Raw genomic sequence first — 22,820 nt, 5'->3', positions numbered from 1 at the left:
TGCTGGCATTGGGTCTCTAGATACTGGTGGAGTCATGTTGGTCTTTCTATTGCTGAATGAGCTCTTACTGTTTTCTCCCCATCTCTTCTTCCAGTGGGTGCAGGTGGGGTCTTCTGTCTGCACTGGTCTCCTTCTATCCTAACGCTAAAGCTGGGTATACCAGATGGTGAAGTCTGGAAGGACTGATGCCTTTCCTGTGTGAGCAGGTCCTATGGATGCCAGGAGCAGGCACCCAGAAGATTGAAGGAGTGGGTGATGGGTGGTGGGTGGGTGGTCTCAGGGGGAGCCAAGCTCACCTGAAGCTGGGGACACTGGAGGGTGGGGTCTGGAAGAGACATCTGCTCTTTACCTGGTAGTTTGCTCTAGTTTTCCATGTTCTTTCTGCTCCCTGTGCTTCCTAGGCATTTGATGATCCCTAGTGGTTGTGTATAGAAAGAATCTTGAGGCTCTGAATCAGTCTGTTTTATTGCTGTGTAGTTAGCATGACAGAGAACCTGGCATCAGTCTCTGGTAGTGTGTATATGGCATGCATGATGCATTGGCTTCTGGAGGTTGTTGTGTATATTCATGAGGTCCTGGCATCAATCCCTACTAGTTGTATGGACATAGCATGCATGAGTCTCTGGCTCAATCTGTAATGATACTGTGTTCATGAGATTCTGGCTGCAATCAAGTCAAGTAATTCAAATGTTTCTTTTTCTTTATGATGACATAATCCTATTTAAAAAGGCACCCTGTTGATCTTGAATCTCCTGTGTCATGCATTTCAGATACTACATAGTTGATTTTTTTAAATAATTGTTTTTATGTCCATTGGTGCTTTGCCTACACCTATGTCTGTATGAGGGTGTTAGATCTTGGAGCTACAGACAGTTGTTTGTGGCTATATGGATACTGGGAATTGAACCTGTGTCCTCTGGAAGAGCTGTCAGTGCTCTTACTTCTAAACCATCTCTCCAGTTCTAAGTAGTTGTTTTTTGCTGCTGAGTAGTACTCCATTGTGTAAATATACCACATTTACTTTATCCATACTTCACTTGAACGGCATCTAGGTTGATTCTGGGTTACGTAAGTAGTTGTTTTAAGGCTACACAAACCTCAGTCTTGCTCTGCGACAATTAAGTGGATCATTAATTCATTTTTGTTGTGTTTGAGGCAAGAAGCAGGTGTCATGTTTGAGTAGCAAGAACCATTCAAGAGTCTAGTGATGAGCCAGGTTTGGTAGTGTACACCTTCAACCCCAATGCTTGGATTGGGAGGTAGAGACCAGCAGACCTGAGACTAAGGCCAGGTTGGTCTTTATAGCAATTTCTAGGCCAGCTTGAATTATATAGTGTAAGATACTGTCTCAAAATAGTCTGGGATGCCTCCATGCAGCCCTCCTGCTGGCCACATGAATGAATTCACTTGGTGCTCATGATGGCCTAGGAGATTCTTCCAAGCATAAACTGGGTCAAGACTTCATCTAATTCCCCACAGTAGTTTGGACATTGGAGCATTCTCATCCCCAGGTGGAGCACTTAGACTGTGACTTATTAACAGTGCTCTCTCTTTCTCTCTGTTGCAGAAGACTCAATGAGTAACCCAGAAGAAGACAGAGAACCAATCCAGAGTGACCAAGGGCCAGATGAGGGACAGGCCACAGGTTTGCATAGAGGGCAGCGTGTAAACATGAATACACTTAAAGCCACATGGTTTCAAGTATTACCTAAAGAATTAGGACCCTGAACTATTTTTGTTTTTGTTTGTTTTTTCAAAACAAGGTTTCTCTGTGTAATCCAGTCTGTCCTGGAACTCACACTGTAAACCAGGCTAGCTTCGAACTCCCAGAGTTCCACCTGCATATGCCTCTTTAGTGCTGGTGTAAAAGGTGTGTGCTACCACATCCCAACTAGACCTTTGAATTGCTATGTATGTGCACGTGAGATTGGAGTTTGGTTCTCAGCCCCACATCAGATGACACATACTCATTGGTAACTCAAGCTCCAAGATATCCAATACCTCTATTCTCTGCAGTTACTAGTGCTCACAGACACCCATGCTGGCATGTAATAAGCAATTAAACACCTCTTTTTAAAAGGATAGTGTTTCAGGAGGGAAAGAAATCTAATGTTGACCTCTTTCATCCCTATGGGCAAGAACACCTCTAACCTGCACTTAACCACATATCACACACATGGGCACACACAATTCTACTAAATTGTCTAGATAGAGGTGAGGGAGGGTAACTTGATGTTCCTCAGTTCTAGGTAACTACCCTATGTGCCTGTCCTTATGCCACTATTCCCACTGAATCAGTGTATATGACATTCTACATTAATCTGCAAAAATTGGATGTTTCTTGGACCCATTGATTATATCATGAGCTTTACAATCATTTTGACAATTTCCTGGAAGTCAGCTGGGCTCTTGATATGAACTGCATTTAGTTGCATGGATCTGTGTTTGCTTATATAGCTAGCTATATTAATAAGTTTTAGTTTGAGGTAAATTGCTCAGTCAGTAATATGTTAGCTGCACAAGGACCTGAGTTCAGTTCCCAGAACTCATATTAAAAGGCCAAGTAAAGGGGTATGTTCCTCTAATCCCAGCACTGAAAACGCAGACACAGGAGGGGTCCATGGTGCTTGCTGGCCAGCCATATTGCTAAGATTCATATTTAAAGGGAGAAGCTCAAAAACATGATTAAGTACTAGAGACAAGACTCAGCATTTCAGAGCACTGGGCACATTTACATATGACCCAGATTCAGTACTCAGCACCCCCATATCAGCACACAACCATCTGTAACTCCAATTCCATGGGATCTGCTCTCAAGAGGCCTCAGCAAGCATAGCATGCACAAAGTACACGGGCATAACATTCAGGAAAATAGTCATCAAATATAAATGACTACATCTTCACCAGATGGTGGTGGTGCACGCCTTTAATCTCACCACTTGGCAGGCAGAGGCAGTCACATCTTTGAGTTTGAGGCCAGTCTGGTCTACAGAGTGAGGAAAGCCATGGATACACAGAGAAACAGATGATGATGGGTGGAGCAATAATGATGGGTGGAGCAAAGTATGCATGGGCAGGTAGACAGACAGACAGACAGATGATACATCTTTTACAAGAAGGAATGAGAGTGATATAAAAAGACACCAAAAGTCAGCATCAGGTTCTCATGAAAGCACTTGAGTACATGGTTAAATACACACATGTACACACACATGGACAACCAAACAGAGGACACACCCCCTAACATAAGAGATTTCAAGTGCTGATACTTCCTCAGCTATCAAGAGAACATCCAGAGCCCCTATCTGATATGTGATGGGATTTTGACTGTCTCTGTCTCGTATAGGTGACCAGAGCTGTGTGACTTCATGTGCATAACAGTGATTTCACACATGTGCAGAGCACAGCATTTCTCAGCAACCCTCCCCATCTTCCAGCTCTTTCTTTCAGCCCCTCTTCCTCTGTGTCCTATGCGCGGGTGGGGACGCTGACATAGATGATATCTGTTTTGAACAACAAACATAATCATGTAGGATGGATTTGCTCACTCTTTTACAGAAGCCTTGCAAACTGAGGAACAAGAGGCAGCAGCAGGGACATGTGCAAAAGGTGAAGAAAATGATAATTTGTGTCAAAATATAAGTAGCCTGAGTGAGTAGCATATGGCATTCAGATAGGAGGTAGGGTCCTGTTGTGATGGGCCTGTCCCCTGAACCCTTCTTTTGTGAGTCCTAGTGGTGAGATTCATAGACAGAGCCATGTGGCTCAAGGCAATATATGTTGGGTGGTCACTTATGAAAAGTTCAAAATAACCCATAATTCCTGCAAGGTTAAGTATAGGAACAAGTTTATTTGAAATGTTCTAAAGAGTTTAGAATAACAATCTATGCTAAGCAAAAATAGAAGTTTTATTAGGTTTTGAATTAGCATATAAAGTAGATTTCTGTTGTATTTTTACTTCAGTGGTTTTATTATGATGGATTATACATAATGGGTTTCACTATATTACTTTCATACACCTAGTCGTCCTCCTGCTTTTAATGTTGTCTACCCAAACTATTTGATCAGGGGTGCTTGGGTGAGAGATGAAGAGATGACTCAGAGGTTAACAGCACTAACTGCTCTCCCCAGGGGTCCTGAGTTCAATTCCAAGCAACCATGTGGATTGCAAACCATCTGTACTGTCAATGTAGAAATATATGTATACAGAACAGTGTTTACACAATAATCTTTTAAAAATGGTCCATGTGGTGGTGCACATTTTTAATCCCAGCACTAGGAATGCAGAGGAAGGAGGATCTCTGTGAGTCCCATGACAGTCAAGACTGCATAGTAGGGACCATGTCTCAAAATAATTAAATGAATAAATGTATTCTACTGTAGATCTGGAGAGATAGATGGCTCAGGGGTTAAGAATACTGGCTGCTAATGTAACAGCCCAGGATTCAATCCCATCACTCATTGGTAGCTTGTAGCCATATGTAATCCTGTACCAGTAATTTGAGGCCTCCCCTGACCTTTGCACACACCAGACATGGATGGTGGTACATTTATACATGCAGGCCAGACACTCATACCTCATACCCAGAAAATTTTCAGATCTCTCTCTCTCTCTCTCTCTCTCTCGTGTGTGTGTGTGTGTGTGTGTGTGTGTGTGTGTGTGTGTGTGTGTGTGTGTGTGTGTGTGTGTTTCATGATTGCACAGCATTCTTCAATCCTCCTCTTGGTGAGATTTTTCTTTTGCTCTTTTCTCTTTGTCGGTGGTTAGTGATCAAGCCGTAAACACATGGTGTCCACTGAGACAGCAACTGAAAGCATTGATGGTACCTATGTGAGAGAGTTTCACTGTACGATAGATAGAAAGGAGGGTCTGACCAACTCAGGAAATGTGTCAAAGTGCATCCCACTTTCTTCAACAGCCTGATTGGAGGCAGTGCTGTGAGTCATAACTCTAGACCAGTGGTTCTCAGCCTGTGGGTCATGACCCACATGGGGGTCAAATGACTCTTGCAAAGAGGTCACATATCAGATATTATCAGGTATTTACATTAGGATTCATAACAGTAGCAAAATTAGTTATGAAGTAACAACAAAAACATTACGCTTGGGTGTCGCAACAACATGAGGAACTGTATTAAAGGGTCCCAGCATTAAGAAGGTTGAGAAATACTGCTCTAGGTTCACTGCAGCTTGGGCCTGTACCAATGGCAAATATAATCATATTGGCCCTATGATTCGTATGCTGTGAATATCTTATTATTTGATGAAAAAAGCTGTGTTAACCTTTGGACAGGCATTATTTAGCCAGGCAGGAATCCCAAACAGGAATAAAGAAATGGTAGTTGGAGGGGCAGTCAGAGACACCAGGTAACTGCCGAGGAAGCAAGAGGCCCAGGCATCACTGGTAAGCCAACACCTTCTGTGGGTACACAGATTAATAGAAATGGGTTAATAAATGAGAGAGCTAGCCAATAAGTAGCCTCAGCCATTGGCCAAACAGTTTATAATTAATATGAGCCTCTGTATGTTTATTTGGGACTAAACAGCTACGGGACTGCGCAGGACAGAAATTTCCATTCATGCCCTGTGTGTATTATACCCTCATTTTTCAACCCATATTGGAAAACTCATACTTCCCAGTACCCTCTAAATCAGAATCTCTGCTTTTCACATTCCAGGCAGTTCACTGTGGGCTAGGCATTGTGGTACACACAGTATAGTTGCCATAGCATCTACTCAGCAACCCTGTTAAAGGAATTAATGTGTCCATTTTATCCATGAACAAACTCTTCCATAGAGAATTTATAGCCAAAATTAGACTTACTTGTAGAATGTGATCAACCTCTGCCCAACAGTAAGCTTGAAAATGGGAGCTTTTGCTTAGATATATCTTAGAGAAATAGACTGCAACTTTTGTTTGAAGGTAATAGTTTGTGGGGTCTCTCTGTGTCTCTGTCTCTGTCTCTGTGTGTGTGTGTGTGTGTGTGTGTGTGTGTGTGTGTGTATGCATGGGTCTGTGAGCATCCAAGCCTGTGTGTGTATGTGTGTGTATGCAGTTGCATCGGCATGTGTGTTCACAAACTGTTTATATGTGTGCACACGTACATGACACTGAGGACTCTGAACTCTGATCAGTGCCATAAAGCAAGTGCCTTGAAAGAAGTTTCTGATACTCATGAGATCTGGGTGCTCTGTGGGTTACAAGTTAGACACACAAGCAATGACTACTTGGGAGGCATCAGAGACCAGTCTGAAGCCCGAGTACAATAATTAAATCTATAGATGAGAAAAAAGACAGGAAGACTTGGATTCAACTGCAGGCTGGATTCCTGGGACTTTTGACTCAGCGGGAAAACCTAAATCCATTAGCAAGGCTAATGTTCAACATGAGGATATTACACAGGTCCAATTTGGCAAATAGAGATTAGGCTCTCAAGGTGGGATGCTTGCCTTACATGCCCAACCCCTGAACCCACATTAAAAGTTGGGTATGATCCAGGCCGTGGTGGTGCATGCCTGTAATCCCAGCCCACAGGCGTCAGAGTTGGGCAGATCTGGGTTGGAGGACAGCCTGATGTATTAAATGCATCAAGGACAGCCATGGCTGCACAGAGAAACCCTGTCTCAGAAAAAGAAAGTTGAGTATAATGGCATTGTACTTGTAATCATAGTAATGGCATGATGGAATGGGGAGAAAGGCAAATATCTACAACTCACTGGCCAGAGATGGCCAAGCCTACTTGCATCTCATTAGAAATACATTTCTCAGAATAAGCCAGACTATGGATGTAACCAAGTTGGTAGAATGTTTGTGCAGGGTGCATAGAGCCATGGGGTTCACTCCCCAGCACCAGATGAGACCGGGACATGATGGTACACACCAGTAATCCCAGCAGTTGGGACATAGAGACAGGAGAACCAGAAGTTCAAAGTCACTGTAGGCTACATAGCAAATAAGAGAGTCTATTCTCTAAAACAGGTACTGAAGTAGCAAGTATATGTACATAGCCATCTGACTTGTGGCAAAAAGAGTCATTTGATTCATTGTACACACAGTGGTGAACAATTAAAGGCAAGGAGTGTATTCATCCACTTAAACTTCCCTTGCTACTGTAAGTCAATTTAGATTCCTCCCCTCTATTCCGAGATGTTTTAAGCCATTGTTAGACTCATCTTGTAGATATGCATGTCAGTTTCAACAAAATATATGATTTTGTTGTAATTTTGTTTTTCTTTGGCTGTCTTACCTGACTTCCTACCATCTAGGTAACCTGCAAGTCTATAAGGCACACATTACAAAGAAACTCAACAAGAGTGTGAAAGTCCGTTCTGATGACCCTGAGATGCGAGTGTTGTCTGAGGCTTTTAAGCCTTACCAGAAAACCGTCCAGCCTCACACTGTTGTCTTACATGGAAAGCCAGGAGTTGGAAAGTCGGCTTTGGCCAGAAGTATCATCCTGGACTGGGCACAGAATAAACTCTGCCGAGACATCTCCTATGCCTTCTTATTCTCTTCTAAAGACAGAAAATGGACAGAGAAGAGTAGCTTGGCACATTTGATTTCAAGGGAGTGGCCAGGTTCCCAGGCTCCAGTGACAGAGATCATGTCCAAACCGGAAAGGCTCTTGTTTGTCATGGATGATTTTGATAGTCTGGAATCTGCCCTCCTACAGGAGGACATGAGGCTCTGTAAAGACTGGGAGGATGAACGGCCCATATACATCGTGCTTTACAGCCTCCTGAAGAAGGCCCTCCTACCCAAGTCTTTTATCCTGATTACCACCACAGATGCCGGCTTACAAAAGCTCAAGTCCATGCTGGTGTCCCCGCTCTACATACTGGTTGAAGGGCTGTCTTTGACAATGAGGAAGCAGGTAGTCCTCAAGAACATCATTGATGACCATCGCAAAAACCAAGTCATCTGTTCCGTGATAGGTAATCACTGGCTCGCTGAGCAGTGTCAGGTCCCCTCCGTGTGCTTGCTGGTCTGTGAGGCCTTGAAGATACAGGAGGAGCTGGGAGAGAGACGCACCCCAGTCTTCCAGACTCTCACTAGTCTGTATGCCACCTTGGTGTTCCACCAGCTCACCCCGAGAGAGCCTTCCCAGAGCTGCCTCAGTCAGGAAGAGCGAGGCACCCTGATGGGTTTGTGCAGGATGGCGGCGGAGGGAGTGTGGAGCAAGAAATCAGTGTTCTACGATGATGACCTGCAGACCTACGGCCTGAAGGAGTCAGAGATCTCGGCCCTCTTTCGCATGAACATCCTGCAGGTTGACCGCAGCGCCAAACGGTGCTATGTTTTCTTTCATGTCAGCCTGCAGGATTTCTGTGCTGCCTTACATTATGTTTTGGAAGGGCTGGGGAAAAGCAACCAGTACTTTTGCCTCACTAAAAATCTGAGGAGCTTAACAGAGCTGAAGCAAACCCACTTTAACACTCACCTCGATGGGATGAAGCGTTTCTTATTTGGCCTCATGAACAAGGACACAATGAGGACCCTGGAGGTTCTGCTTGGATGTTCCCTGTCCCCTGATGTAAAGAAGGTGCTCCAACATTGGGTCTCTGTGCTAGGTCAGCAGGCCAATGCAACCAACCTGACGGATGTCCTGGATGCCTTCCACTATCTCTTTGAGTCTCAGGATGAAGAATTTGTTTGCTCATCCCTGACAAGCTTCCAAGGAGTGGGGATTGTGGTTAACCAGAGGATGGACTTAGCAGTATCTTCCTATTGTCTCCAGCATTGTCAGAGCTTGGAGACGCTCTGGGTGGATGTCAGAGGTGTCCTCTCGATGGAAATGAATATTGAGCTGTGTCCTGTTATTCACCAGCCGTGAGTGTCACATGATCTTTTCTTTTTCTTTTTTTTTTTTGTTTTTTTTTGTTTTTGTTTTTTTGAGACAGGGTTTCTCTTTATTGTTTTGGAGGCAGTCCTGGAACTAGCTCCTGTAGACCAGGCTGGTCTCAAACTCAGAGATCCTCCTGCCTCTGCCTCCCAAGAGCTGGGATTAAAGGCATGTGCCACCAACGCCCAGAATCACATGATCTTTATCCTAAGCCAGTTAGCAAATTTTCTACGTTATTGGGCTTGGATATGGTGTTGAGAAGTATTCAGGTTACCAGATGGCTCCTAAACGATAATTCATTTACTAGCAGGACCTGATCCAAGTCTAGTTCATCATGAGCTCCTGGGTAATCCCATTTAAAACACTGAGTCACATGCTGGGGGATATAGCTCACTTTGGAGATAGATCTCTTCCCTGTCTCTAGAGACTCCACCACTCTCCACGGCTGGGGAATTATTTTTATTGAGTTACATTTATTAGTGTGTGTATTGCGTGCCTGTGTGTGTGTGTGTGTGTGCACGTGCGTCTGTCTGTGGGTCTGTGTGTGTGTGTGTGCCTGTGCATCTGCCTGTCTGTGGGTCTGTGTGTGTGTGTGTGCGCCTGTACATTTGCCTGTCTGTCTGTGTGTGGGTCTGTGCATCTGTCTGTGCGGGGGTCTGTGTGTGGGGGTCTGACGTCTGGCTGGGGGGGGTCTGACGTCTGGCTGGGGGGGTCTGACGTCTGGCTGGGGGGGGTCTGACGTCTGGCTGGGGGGGGGTCTGACGTCTGGCTGGGGGGGGTCTGTCTTCCTGTCTGGGCGGGGTCTGTCTGCCTGTCTGGGCCTGCGTCCGTCTGCCTGCCTGTCTGGGCCTGCGTCCGTCTGCCTGCCTGCCTGTCTGGGCCTGTGTCCTTCTGCCTGCCTGCCTGTCTGGGCCTGTGTCCTTCTGCCTGCCTGCCTGTCTGGGCCTGTGTCCGCCTGCCTGCCTGCCTGTCTGGGCCTGTGTCCGCCTGCCTGCCTGCCTGCCTGCCTGCCTGCCTGCCTGCCTGCCTGTGTGTGTCCGCCTGCCTGCCTGCCTGCCTGTGTGTGTCCGCCTGCCTGTCTGCCTGTCTGTGTGTGTCCACCTGCCTGCCTGTCTGCCTGTCTGTGTGTGTCCGCCTGCCTGCCTGCCTGCCTGCCTGCCTGCCTGTGTGTGTCCGCCTGCCTGTCTGCCTGTCTGTGTGTGTCCGCCTGCCTGCCTGCCTGCCTGTCTGTGTGTGTCCGCCTGCCTGCCTGCCTGCCTGCCTGTGTGTGTCCGCCTGCCTGCCTGTCTGCCTGTCTGTGTGTGTCCGCCTGCCTGCCTGTCTGCCTGTCTGTGTGTGTCCGTCTGTGCACACACATATGCACACACATGTGTGGAGCTTAGTAGGAGCACGTCCAGCAGTAATGGAGCTGCTCCTTCCACTACATGGGTTTTGGGGTTTGAACTCGCATCACCAAGCACATGTGGTACAAGCCTTTAACCCACTCAGCCATGTCAGTAGCTTGTATTTGACCTTTATTTTTGAGTCTGCACACACGTATGCAACCTTTCACTGTCTGTTTCAATGACCCTGCTGTTCCTTTGCTATCCATAAAGAATGCAAAAAGACACATAACTTAAAAATGAGAATCTATCTTTCCCAATGGCATAGCAATGCAGCGGCACCATTTTGCCACTAGGTGTGCTAGAATTTAAGTCAGCACATGATTGGGAGGGCTGAGGCTCCTGATCATGCTAGCACACCAGCAGGAAATGTAGAAATATTGGGGGGGGGGTGTAGGGCTGGTCCTGTAGAGCCCAGGCAGCATCCACTGAGTCAGTTTTGTTTTCTCAGCTGTCCCCCTCCCTCTTACAGTCTGGTCCCCTCTGGTGACCTTGCTGTGGCAGTCACTCCTGTTGAAATCCTCCTGTTCAATCCCCTCCTTTTCCTTCCTGCTGACACAGGACACATGGTAAGCCCCACATCACAGAGTTCTGGGAGGATTTCTGCTCTGTCCTGGGCACCCACCCGAAACTGAAGCATCTGGACTTGGGCAGTAGCATCCTGAACGAATGGGCCATGAAGATACTGTGCATGAAACTGAGAAATCCAGCCTGTAAAGTACAGAGTGTGACGTAAGTGCCGCACAATCTGGTATGAGCAATCCTTCCCATGGTCCCTCTTGACAAGATAGGGTCCCTCTCTCAACCCTGAGATGTGTCCTGAGAGGATAAATGCTATAAAAGATGCATGAACTGCCGGGCATTGGTGGCACACGCCTTTAATCCCAGCAATCGGGAGGCAGAGGCAGATGGATCTGAGTTCAAGGCCAGCCAGGTCTACAAAGTGAGTCCCAGGACAGCCTCCAAAACAATACAGAGACACCCTGTATCAGAAAACATAAAACAAAACAAAAATAAGATGCATGAGCCAAGTTCCCAGAAACACAGGATGGGAACTGGCTAAAACGACCCCTTAAAGAGGAGCATAGGTTTGAGGCAGGCATAATTACTGTGAGTTTTGAAGGATGCATAGGAGTTGGTTAGTAAAGTATGACTATGAGTGGACTTTGGGGGCTGGTAGTAGAATATATGAGACAAGAGGTCAAGGTGTATGATTTACATAGCTGTCTCTAATCACTCTCTAATACCTTTGAGCTAGTGGATATTGTGCAAATCTGTGAACAGCTCATTTTTAAATCTGTCAAAAGTAATAGTCTGGGAAAGAAACTTGACCGTGTATTTCCCTTCAGAGGAGGCAGTATGCTGGCGGAGGAAAAGGGCCTTGAGTTGGAAAAGCAGAATTTATAGAAACGATAGTGTATAGAGAGACCTAAACACGACGGAGCCTTAAAAATGGAGGGGTTTCCCTTTGAGAATGAAGCTGGGCAGCTAATAGAGTGAGAACAGGGTGGGGGGCGGGGAGGGATTCTCAGTGGTTAAGAGCACTGGGTCTTCATTCAGAGGACTCGGGCTCTGTTCCCAGCACCTACACAGTGACTCAATAATCCCTATAACCCCAGCTCCAGGGGATCCAAGCCCTTCTCACCATCTACTTGGGTTCCTGCACACATGTGGTGCGAGCTCGAGGCCAGCCTGGTTTATAGAGCAAATTCCTGGTGAGCCAGGGCTACACAGAGAAACTCTGTCTCAGAAAAAAAGTGTGAAAAAGAGAATGCTCAAGCCATCACAGGTGGGATGTTGTGTTGAATGAGAAGGTGCCACTTCACTCAGCAAATCCCCCTGAGACATCTCTATCAAACCCCCAGACCAATGGAAAGGTCTGACTTTGTACAACATTTAGGAGCAGTGAGAAGTTTCCCATCACATGATTTCAGCACAGCAGGTGTGATGAGAAGCCTGGAGGACCCAGGTACCTTCAGTTGAAGGCTTCTTATCTCTGTCCCAGTGAGAGGTGTGGGGAGGCTGACCTGTCCTCTGGCAGTGGGGGCGTGACCTGTCCTCTGGCAGTGGGGGCGTGACCTGTCCTCTGGCAGTGGGGGCGTGACCTGTCCTCTGGCAGTGGGGGTGTGACCTGTCCTCTGGCAGTGGGGGCGTGACCTGTCCTCTGGCAGTGGGGGCATGGCCAATCATCGAGGGGTGGACTCTGGCCTTCTGTAATAAATGCTATCTTTGAGGGGGCAGCCCCACACTCTAACAATAATAAAAATCAGGCTACTACAGATGACGTATACCTGGGGTAGGAGAATAAATGTCAACTTTACTTTAGACGAAAAGCCCACTTCTTAACTTGCCCTCCCAACCCAGGGGAAAGTCACATGGCATGGACTTGAGCCAGGCATGGTTCGTGTTGTCTAATGAACACCTTGACTTCCTGCCCTGCCTTCCCTAGATGATGATCTGTAAGCTGTAAGACAAAATAGGCCCTTTCCTTCCTAAATTGCTCTTCGTCCTGGTATTTTACCACAGCAATAGAAACCCCAAAATAACTTTCATACAGAATCACTTAGGAAACTGGGCGACAAAGTGAGTCTAAGACCAGCTTGGAATAGATTAGACCCTGTCGCTAAAAAGAAAAATAATTAGCTGTCACGAGAGCTAGCACAGGGCTGTGATCCCAGCACTTGAGGGGTGGAGGGAGAAGACAGGCGTTAGAGGCCAGCACAGTGTGAGATTCTGTCTCAGAAACAAATGCCATGTAAATGGGTAGCAGCTTTGAGCGCTGGGCTAGAAGGGTAAGAGTGCAATGAATCTTTTTCTGTTCCCTGCCAGACAGTTCCCAAAGAACAGCCCAGAGACATCTTCATTATGAAAGCTTGACCTTAGCTTAGACTTGTCCAACTAGCTCATTTATATTAACTTTTTTTTTGCCTCCTGGCTTTTTACCTGTTTCATTTATATGTCTGACTTCCCCCAAGTTTTGTTAGATTCATCTCCTTCATTTCTCTCTGCCCGAAAGTCCCACCTATACCTCCTGACTCAGTAGTTGCCTTTCAAGTCTTTATTAAACAAATCACAGTGATATGTCTTCACACAGTGTACAAACCTCCCACAACATGAGTATGTGACTGTATCCCTCCTCTCTCCCTTTTCTGCAGGTTTAAGAATGCAGAGATAACATCTGGTCTCCAGTATCTCTGGATGACCCTCATTAGCAATCAAAACTTAAGACACCTCCATCTGGGGAACATTCTCATGAAGGAAGATGACATCAAATTAGCCTGTATAGCGCTGAGACACCCAAAATGTTCCCTGGAAACTCTGAGGTGAGCTCCGTCGATGATTATCACTGTGTGGCTTCTACTTGAGAAATCAGAATTATTTCCAGAATGTTGCAAAAGAATTAATAGGATTAGAGAGAAGGAGACGTCCTGGAGGAGGGCAGCCACACTGATCTGGCAACATTATCACGGAGTGGGAGAGCCAGGAGAGTTACTGAGAAAAAGCATATGCAGTACACCAGCAAATTGAGTATTTCAGATCATAGATTTTAAGGTAAAAATGCCACACCACAGTGAAACAATTTAGTGTTTGTAAAGATTAAAAATACGGGACCAGGGAGATGGTCCCGTGGATGAATTCATTTGCCCCTAAGCCTGGTGACGTGTAATTGGTCCCCAGAACCCAGGAGACTCCTAGAAGTTGTCCCCTCACCCCCACGTGCACACCAAGTAAATAAATGTAAAAACAAAATTATTGAAAACAGTGTTACATGCCAGGGAGGGCAGTATGTAGCTGGAATCCAGCACCATGATGGCTGAGTCAGGGGGGATAGTGAGTTTTGGAGGCCAACCTGGTGTGCCTCAAAAGCTCCTGTCTTCAGAAAAAGTGGTGTAGGGGGCATATGCAGATGTGTCTCAGTTGGTGACGTTGCTTGTCTAGAAAAGAGGAAGTGTCGCTTTGAGTTCCCATCACTGCACAAAAACAAGCACAGTGCTTGAACCTGAGAGCCCCTCCCTCAAGATATAGAGTCAGGAGAAGCAGAAGCTGGGGATCATCCTTGGCTACTTAGCGATTTTGAGGTCAACCCGGGCTATATGTGAAGCCTTGTCTCAAGAAGAAAAAATGAGATCGTGTGCAACCTCAGGAAGATTCTTTGGTTATATCAGACAGCAAACTTGCTAAATTAAAGCTGACACAGGCCATCTGTCAAGCCATGCTGAGGAATTGTCACTTTCATTCTTCTGCATTGGATTTGTTTACCAGTTTTGAGTGTGTGCACGTGCCTGGACGTGCTCACGCCACAGCATGTGTGTGGTCAGAGGACAACTCGTGGGAATGGGTTCTCTCCTTCGCAGTGTGGGTCCTGGCATCAACCTCAGGTCTCGGTCTTGGTGGAAGCTCCTTGACTCCCGAGCGTTTCACAAGCCCATCATTTTCTTTCATTTAGCAATTAATAGCCTATTGTATCCGTGGGAGTGTGGTGTGCTGGTTAAGGGTGTGAGCCGCCTGCTATAAGGAAAAAGCAAGGGAAATCTGTGTGCACACACCTCCAGTTCCTAAGGAGCTGAGTCACCAGTGTGTGTTACCCTGGGTTACCCAGGAGGGATGAGGAAAAAATGTCTCTGGCTGTCTGTCTCTGTAGATTAGATTCCTGTGCGCTGACCGCAGATTGTTACGTGATGCTCTCCAAACTCCTCCTCTCAACCACCAGCCTAAAATTTCTCAGCCTCGCAGGAAACAAGGTGACGGAAGAAAGCATGAGGTGGCTCTCTGATGCCTTGAGTAGCTCCAGGTGTGGTCTGCAAAAGCTGATGTGAGTCTTGCTTCCTCTCACTCTGTGACTCTGCTGTGTCCAAGGTGTCCAGGAGATGGGTAGGGGGTGGCAGATGTATAACTCCAGATTGAGACCCCATGGCCTCATGGGAAAGCCCTGGCACTGGGGCATCAGAGAAACCCCGTTCATTCAATCATAGCCCTTCCTGTGAAAAGGGAGCACAATGTCATTCGACCAGAGTCCTCTATACTCACAGAGCTCCTTTGGAACGTGACCCACACATGCCAAGTGGGTTAGTTCACACTTGAGTCCAAGGTTAGAGATGATCCACCCATTCAGTGACTAATGACTTCCTGATTGCCTGGCCAAGACACAACCAGAGCATGAACATGGTTGCCACATGGTATAGTTGTGTGTGACTGTAGTCCTTGTACCCAGGAGGCTAAGACAGTAGGATCATAACAAGTCTAGGTGAGCCTGAGCTACAGAATGAGCTCTTGTACAGAGACATACACACACACCAACCACACACATATACACACCGAGCCAGAGAGAGGCAGACACAAAGACACACACACACACAGACACAGACAGACAGAGGCAGACACAAAGACACACAGAGACACAGAGACACCGACAGAGGCAGGCAGAGAGGCAGACACTTACTCAACACTCTCTCTCTCTCTCTCTCTCTCACTCTCTCTCTCTCTCACTCTCTTTCTCACTCTCTCACTCACTCTCACTCGCTCTCTCTCGCTCTCTCTCTCGCTCTCTCTCACTCGCTCTCGCTCACTCTCGCTCTCTCTCTCACTCTCTCTCACTCTCTCTCTCACTCTCTCTCACTCTCTCTCACTCTCTCTCTCTCACTCTCTCTCGCTCTCTCTCTCTCGCTCTCTCTCTCTCGCTCTCTCTTGCTCTCTCTCGCTCTCTCTCGCTCTCTCTCGCTCTCTCTCGCGCTCTCTCTCTCTCGCTCTCTCTCGCGCTCTCTCTCTCTCGCTCTCTCTCTCTCGCTCGCTCTCTGTCTCTCGCTCTCTGTCTCTCGCTCTCTGTCTCTCGCTCTCTGTCTCTCGTTCTCTCTCGCGCGCTCTGTCTCTCGCGCTCTCTCTGGCGCTCTCTCTGGCGCTCTCTCTCGCGCTCTCTCTCGCGCTCTCTCTCTCTCGCGCTCTCTCTCGCGCTCTCTCTCGCGCTCTCTCGCGCGCTCTCTCTCTCGCGCTCTCTCTCGCTCGCTCTCTCTCGCTCTCTCTCGCTCTCTCTGTCGCTCTCTCTCTCGCTCTTTCTCACTCTCTCTCTCGCTCTCTCTCACTCTCTCTCTCACTCTCTCTCTCTCACTCTCTCTCTCACTCTCTCTCTCACAAACTCACACATTCACTCACTCACTCACTCTCTCTCTCACTCACACACTCACACATACTCTCTCTCACTCACTCACTCACACACTTACACTCAGAAACGGAGATAGTGAGCAAATGAGAGAGACCAAGGAAATAGGAAGATGTGTTGGCGTGTGGACCTGTGGTAAAAAGCATGTAGAGCATGCATGAGAACCAGAGTTCAGATCCCAAGAGCCCATGAGTATCCTGATAGGCTTGGTGGGTTACATGGCACTAAGGCAGCAGAGGCAGGAATCCAGAGAAAGCTGGCTTTCCAGACTAGGCAGATTGGTAAGCTCTTGGTTCAGTGAGAGACCCTGCCTCCATATATAAGATGGAGAAGGATGAAGCAAGGTGCCCAGTGTCACCCCTGTGCCTCCATAAGCATACATGCACAGACAGTTGCAGCTGCACACACGTGCGCGCACACACACACACACACACACACACACACACACACACGTACACATGCCAAAAAGAGGAGGGTCCTAGCAGAATGTCATCCCAATGCCAATCAGATAAGTCTGACCTCCTGTAGAAACAAAGGTGTCCACAGAGGGACCAGTTTAAGAGTGTTGTTTGTAGACAGACTTGTATTGGAAACCTGGGGCCGGGTGGTTCTCTTATGTCAATGATCCAAAGAAGGTCAGCTGTTAACTGGTCAAATTGTCCTGTGATTAGAGAGGAGAGTGAGGAGGTAGTAACTGTAGAAACCATTATTGAAATCATGATGAGATTGACACAATTCTTGTTGGTGCTTTTTACTTCCTTCTCCAGGCATGTCTATGGAATGGCCTTTGAAGCATGTTAGGCTAAGTTCCTCATTCATGGGAGAACTATCATCAACTGGCAAAACAGGACATCACACCTGTGGTTGCTGCTTATACCTGGGTTCTGGCAGCTGTCACAGCTCTAATAAAGTCACTGTCAACTCTGAGAGCCAAACAGTAAAACACCCTCTAAAGGCCAGAGGCAAGGCTAGAAAGATGGCCCCCAAGTTAAGAGCACTTGCTGCTCTCATAGAGGTCCTGGATTTGGTTCCCAGCACCCATATAACAGTGCTCACTATCCCTGGTAACTCCAGCATCTCCATCGCCCTCTTTTGGCTTCTGCAGGCACTGCACCCACATACATAGACACATAAACTTAAAGGCTCTAACCAAAAAAATTTCAACTGACTTTAACATAGTTGCATTGGTACAATGCACTTGGTGTTTATTTCTTCACCAGCAGAGACTCTGTTCAACCCATTAGTGATTCTGAATATCTGATACATGACATCCTAAGAACTCTATGTTGATTCAGTTTGTTTGGGGGACTACAAAGCTTTTACTTTCAAGTCTGGCAGCTTTCCTTTTCATAGCTAAGTATGAAGTAAATAGATTACATTGTCACATTTATCAATTATGTCAAAATATGAATTCACATAGATTACATTGCCAACCTATTGTCACACACAGGACATCAACCCCCCCCCAGATTTGTTCAGTAAGAGGGGAATTAACAAAGTCCAAACCTAGGGCAGTGAGAGATGGCTCAGCAGGTAAACAATGCTTACTGCCACACCTAATGATCTGAATTCACCCTCACCCCTGATACTTAAAGCGAAAAAGAGAATGGACCACTGCCAAGTTGTGCAGTTGATTCCCACATGCAAGACAAGGCACACAAATGTCCTCACAAACAGACAGAACCTTCTAAGGAATGAGAGGAGAGGGAAATTTTTTATGTATATGCTAAAATTTGTTTGATTCTGTAGGTATCTGCACAGTGGGACAGAGGAGAGCATATCCCCAGGAGCTGGAGTTAAAGGTGTTTGGGGGCTATCCAGCATAGGTTCCAGGGCCTGTACTAGGGTTTTCTGGAAGAGCAGCAAGCTCTCTTAACCTTTGGGTCATCCCCCAGACCCCATACATGTATCTACTGTCTGCTCAACATATTTGTACTCATAGACACATATTTTTTCTCACCCACATCCCGAAGCACTGTTCCCCTTTACTCTCCTGGACACCTCCATTTCTATTTTCATGTCATCCTTACATACACAGTTGTCCGTGTCTACATAAATCTTGGGCTGGCTGGTTAGATTGCCAAGTTATGGTGATCTTAGCCTAGGTCCTTGAAGCCAAGGAGTAAAACACAAAACCAACTCCTTTCAGTTGCCCTCTGGCTAACACCCTGTGCCCCCATACATGCACATAATAAAAAAGTAAAATGTACTTTTTAAAAGTGTGAGGCTGGCCAGGCAGTGGTGTTGCACGCCTTTACACCCAGCACCTGAGAGGCAGAGGCAGAGGCAAGTGGATCTCTATGAGTTTGGTAGTTTAGCCGTTGTGAGTAGTGCTGTGGTAACCGTCTTATGTGCCAGTTGGGGAGGAAGACATAAGAACGGACCTCACTATTCCCTTTGTTGGGGACTCTCTCCTTGCAGACTGGACAGCTGTGACCTCACACCTGTCAGCTGCCACATTCTGGCCTCAGCCCTTTTCAGTAACCGGACCTTGACGCACCTGTGCCTGTCAAACAACAGCCTGAGGACTGAAGAAGTGAGACGTCTGTGTCAGTTCATGAGACTCCAGGAATGCGCTGTGCAGCAACTGATGTGAGTCTGGTTCATGTCTCTGGCAGGACATCACAACCGTTACACTCATGGGGTTATCGGGGATGATGGGTTGGTGAGCGGACTGATAGTACATGGTAGGAGCAGCATCCTGTAGTGTATTTGTTCCTGTCCTCTTGCTGTATTATCATTCCCCAACAAAAAGCAACTTACAAGAAGAAAGCTGTTTATTTTATCTCATGGTTCCAGAGGGGTAGAGTCCAGCATGGTGGGGGAGGCTTGGCAACAGTCAGGACAAACAAAATGGCTGGAGCAGAAAGCGACTGAGCACATTTTTTAACATGCATGGGAAGCAGAAAGAACAGGATGTGAGATGAGGTGAACAGTCCACCTCCAGTGACATGCTTCCTCCAGCAAATGTCTACCTCCTAATGATTCCACAATGTCCCTAAGGAGGACCCCTGCCTGGGGACCGAGTGTTAAAACAGGAGCCTTAGGAGGACACGTTGTATTCAACACACCACACCCAGTATGGTTAGGACTCTGGTTCTAGGACTCCCTTGGGTATAAAAAACATTTCATTATTGTTACTTGTATATACATTTTAAGATGACTCTAGGCTTATATTATATTATTATATATTTATGGGGATAGGAGTGAGAGTGCCTCAACCCACACAGGAAGCTCAGAGGACGTGCCTGCAACATTGGTTCTCTCCTTCCACCGTGTGGGTCCCAAGGATCAAATTCAAATCCTTAGGCTTGGCTGCAAATGCCTTCATCGCTAAGCCATCTCGTCAGCCCTCAAGACTATTTCTAAATGCATCCTTTGGTTTTAGGGTGTGTGTGTGTGTGTGTGTGTGTTTGTACGGACAGTTAGGTGCATGTGCACAGATGTGTGTACACTTGAAGACAGAGGTCAAGGATTGCTTTGGTGTCAATCTCCATCTATTCTACAAAGGCAGAGTCTCGCTTGAACCCAGCTTGCTAATTCAGCCAGACTAACTAGCTGGCTAGCTGAGTGAATCTGCTGTCTAGGCCTCACATCCCCTAAGATTACAGGAGTCACTAAGCCCTACCCCCTGCTTTTATATGTATGGCTGTGATCCGAACTCAAGTCCCTGTGATTGTGGGACAAACAATTTCCACTTCATACCATCTCTCCAGCCCCTCCTGTATGATTTAATTAAAGGCTATATCAAACTGGAGTCTTCATGGATGCAAGACAAGCTCTCTACTAACTCAGAAGTAGCCCATAGCCCAGCCTGGGCCATTTTTAACAACTAAATCACCACCAGAAAGCACAAAGAAATCGACAAACATGACTCTAAATACACACCAAAAAGACAATTTTGTTCAGTGTCAGAGGGATCCATGAGTGCCTTCCGAGTTGATATTTCGCGGGTTGTTAATAAGTTTCACCAAATGGGAAAAACATTTACTTATTTATTATGTATACAGTGTTCTGCCCACATGTATGTCTGCAGGACAGAAGAGGGCACCAAGTCTTATTACATATGGTTGTGAGCTAGTTTGTAGTTGCTGGGAATTGAACTCAGTACCTCTGGAACAGCAGTCAGTGCTCTTAAGCTCTGAGCCATCTCTCCAGCCCCCCAAATGGGAAAATTTACAAGTGTGAAATCTACAGATGATGCTTAAGGATTATCTGTATAAAACAAAGAGTCATAGGTTTTTAGTTTTACATGTATTGTGTATGGGCGGCACAAGCACGTATGCCACAGCACACAATTGGGGGGGCGGGCATCAAACTCATCATGCTTGCGGGAGGCACCTTCCCCCTCTAAGCTGTCTAGTCAGACCACAGATGGTCATGGTTACTGGTAATAGAGTTGAAGAGCATATGGGGCTTGTTTTCTCAGAGCTCAGATTCTGTGTGAGAACTTATTGAGATCTCCAAGAAAGCTAGGCAGACAGCTCACAAGTGATGTGCCTGCCACAGAAGCTTGAGGACTTCAGTTTGGATCCCCTGTACTCACACAACAATTAAAAGATATGGGTGGCACACCACCATAATCCCAGTTCCGGGGAGCCGGAGACAGGCACAGTCTAGGCAGCCAGCCTCATGGCATCTGCAGCCGATTAGAGGCCTTGTCTTAAAACACAAGGTAGGGTAGGGCTGAGAGAGGGCTCAGCAGTTAAGAGCGCTTGCTGATTTTGTACAAGACCCAGGTTGAGTTCCCAGCACCCACGTGGAGGCTTACAACTATCCCTAACTCCATTTCCAGGGATCCCATGCCCTCTTGTGGCCTCCATGGGCACTGCACACATGCAGTGAACACACATATTGCATCTAAACGCTTAGACACATAAACCAAAAATCTTTGGAAATGAAAGTGGATAGCCTTGAGTGGCCTCCACATACATACACACCTGAGCATGGACACACACCCATGGAAAGACTGTTTCAGGTAGATGACTCGGGGCTAAAGTCACAGATGCATAGTATTGGAGACTCCTAGGAAGGCCGCACAAGGGAGCTAGAGTGACAACAGCATTCTCCTTGGCTGCTGTGTGGTAGTATTTACTTCCATGTAATGTTTTTAAAACTGCAGTTATCTCCAACCATTAACCTGGGGCCTGATAAAGAATGATTGTTACTCAGATCAACCCAGTTTGCCTCCTCTGATTATTGGGGGGAGTTTCTTGCTGTTTATTCCCTTTGAACAATTACTCCACCAATAACTTCTTGTGAGTAAATGTATGGTGTGGGACATTGGGTAAAGGAGCTTGCCGCCAAGCCTAATGACTTGAGTTCAATCCCCAGGACCCACAGAGTAGAGAGAGAAAGCCAGATACCACAAGTTGTCCTCTGATGTTCACACAAACACAAACACACACACACACACACACAAGATTTGCTGACACACACGATAAATGTGATTTGAAAACACATACATGTATCTGTCACAAACCAGGAAATATGTTAAGATAACCTTAGCCTGGTGGGGTGGTATTTCACTTATAACCACAACATTCAGGATGTGGAGGCAGGAATATTCTAGGTTATCCTAATCTACAAGGTACATTCCCAGCCAGCCTGGCCTATTGAAACCCTTTCTCAAAAAATATAAAATAGTGCCAGCAAGATATGTCGCTAGGTGAAGGTAGTTGCTGCCAAGTCTAATAATGCGAGTTTGATCCCTGTGACTGGTATGGTACAAAGAGAACCAACTTCCACCAATTTTCCTCTGATCTCTACATTCTCCTCTCTCTGTCTCTCTCTGTCTCTGTCTCTCTGTCTCTCTCTCTATGTCTCTCTCTCTGTCTCTGTCTGTCTCTTTATGTTTCTGTCTGTCTCTCTCTGTCTGTCTCTCTCTCTGTCTCTGTCTCTGTATGTTTCTGTCTGTCTGTCTCTCTCAACACACAAAATGTAATTTAAATTAATTCTAGTAAAAATAGCAGAGAAATAGGGCTGTAGAATCTGTGCATGTATACTTCATGTACACACACAGACACAGACACACACCCCTGCCACAGCATGCATATGGGTGGAAGGGAAGATAGGAGTTGGTTATCTCCTCCTACCATAGGGTTACCGGAGAATGAACTCAGGTTGTAGTTCTCCGGCTTGACCCACTAGCCCTTTTACCTGCTAAGCCATCCTGCCAGCCTGGTCAGAGTTCTCTTGCAGTAAGTCCCAGTGCTGATAGTGATCCTAATAATTGCCATTTCTGCCATGTCCTTTTTAATTTCTTTTCATTTGTGTGCATTAGTGTTTTGCCTGCATCTATATCTGTAGGAAGTTGGTATATCCACTGGAACTGGAGTTACAGACAGTTGTGAGCTTCTATGTGGGTGTTGGGAATTGAACCTGGGTCCTCTGGAGCAACAGTCTGTGCTCTTAACCTCTGAGCCATCTCCCCTGCCCCCT

At 46.5% G+C, this 22,820-nt stretch overlaps 1 protein-coding gene across 11 annotated transcripts in view; it reads left to right on the top strand.

Moving 5' to 3' along the window:
- The window catches only part of LOC101842133 (NACHT, LRR and PYD domains-containing protein 5-like), a 49,829-nt gene that overhangs the window by 18,876 nt on the left and 8,133 nt on the right, over positions 1-22,820 (top strand). For 6 of the 11 annotated variants that reach the window (XM_040734178.1, XM_040734177.1, XM_040734181.1 and 3 more), the window contains 7 exons: positions 1,568-1,645; positions 3,559-3,609; positions 7,267-8,830; positions 10,787-10,957; positions 13,381-13,548; positions 14,868-15,038; positions 18,801-18,971. In XM_040734178.1, coding sequence (XP_040590112.1) covers positions 1,568-1,645; positions 3,559-3,609; positions 7,267-8,830; positions 10,787-10,957; positions 13,381-13,548; positions 14,868-15,038; positions 18,801-18,971 — 2,374 coding nt within the window. Of the gene's footprint in view, positions 1-1,567; positions 1,646-3,558; positions 3,610-7,266; positions 8,831-10,786; positions 10,958-13,380; positions 13,549-14,867; positions 15,039-18,800; positions 18,972-19,583; positions 20,137-22,820 lie in introns of those variants that run through there. The other 5 variants (XM_040734184.1, XM_040734179.1, XM_040734185.1 and 2 more) reach the window with 3 other exon arrangements.

This window comes from Mesocricetus auratus, unplaced genomic scaffold, assembly GCF_017639785.1.
Source record: "Mesocricetus auratus isolate SY011 unplaced genomic scaffold, BCM_Maur_2.0 Super-Scaffold_100037, whole genome shotgun sequence".
Taxonomy (NCBI): Eukaryota; Metazoa; Chordata; class Mammalia; order Rodentia; family Cricetidae; genus Mesocricetus; species Mesocricetus auratus.
This window is presented reverse-complemented; position numbering and strand designations above follow the sequence as displayed.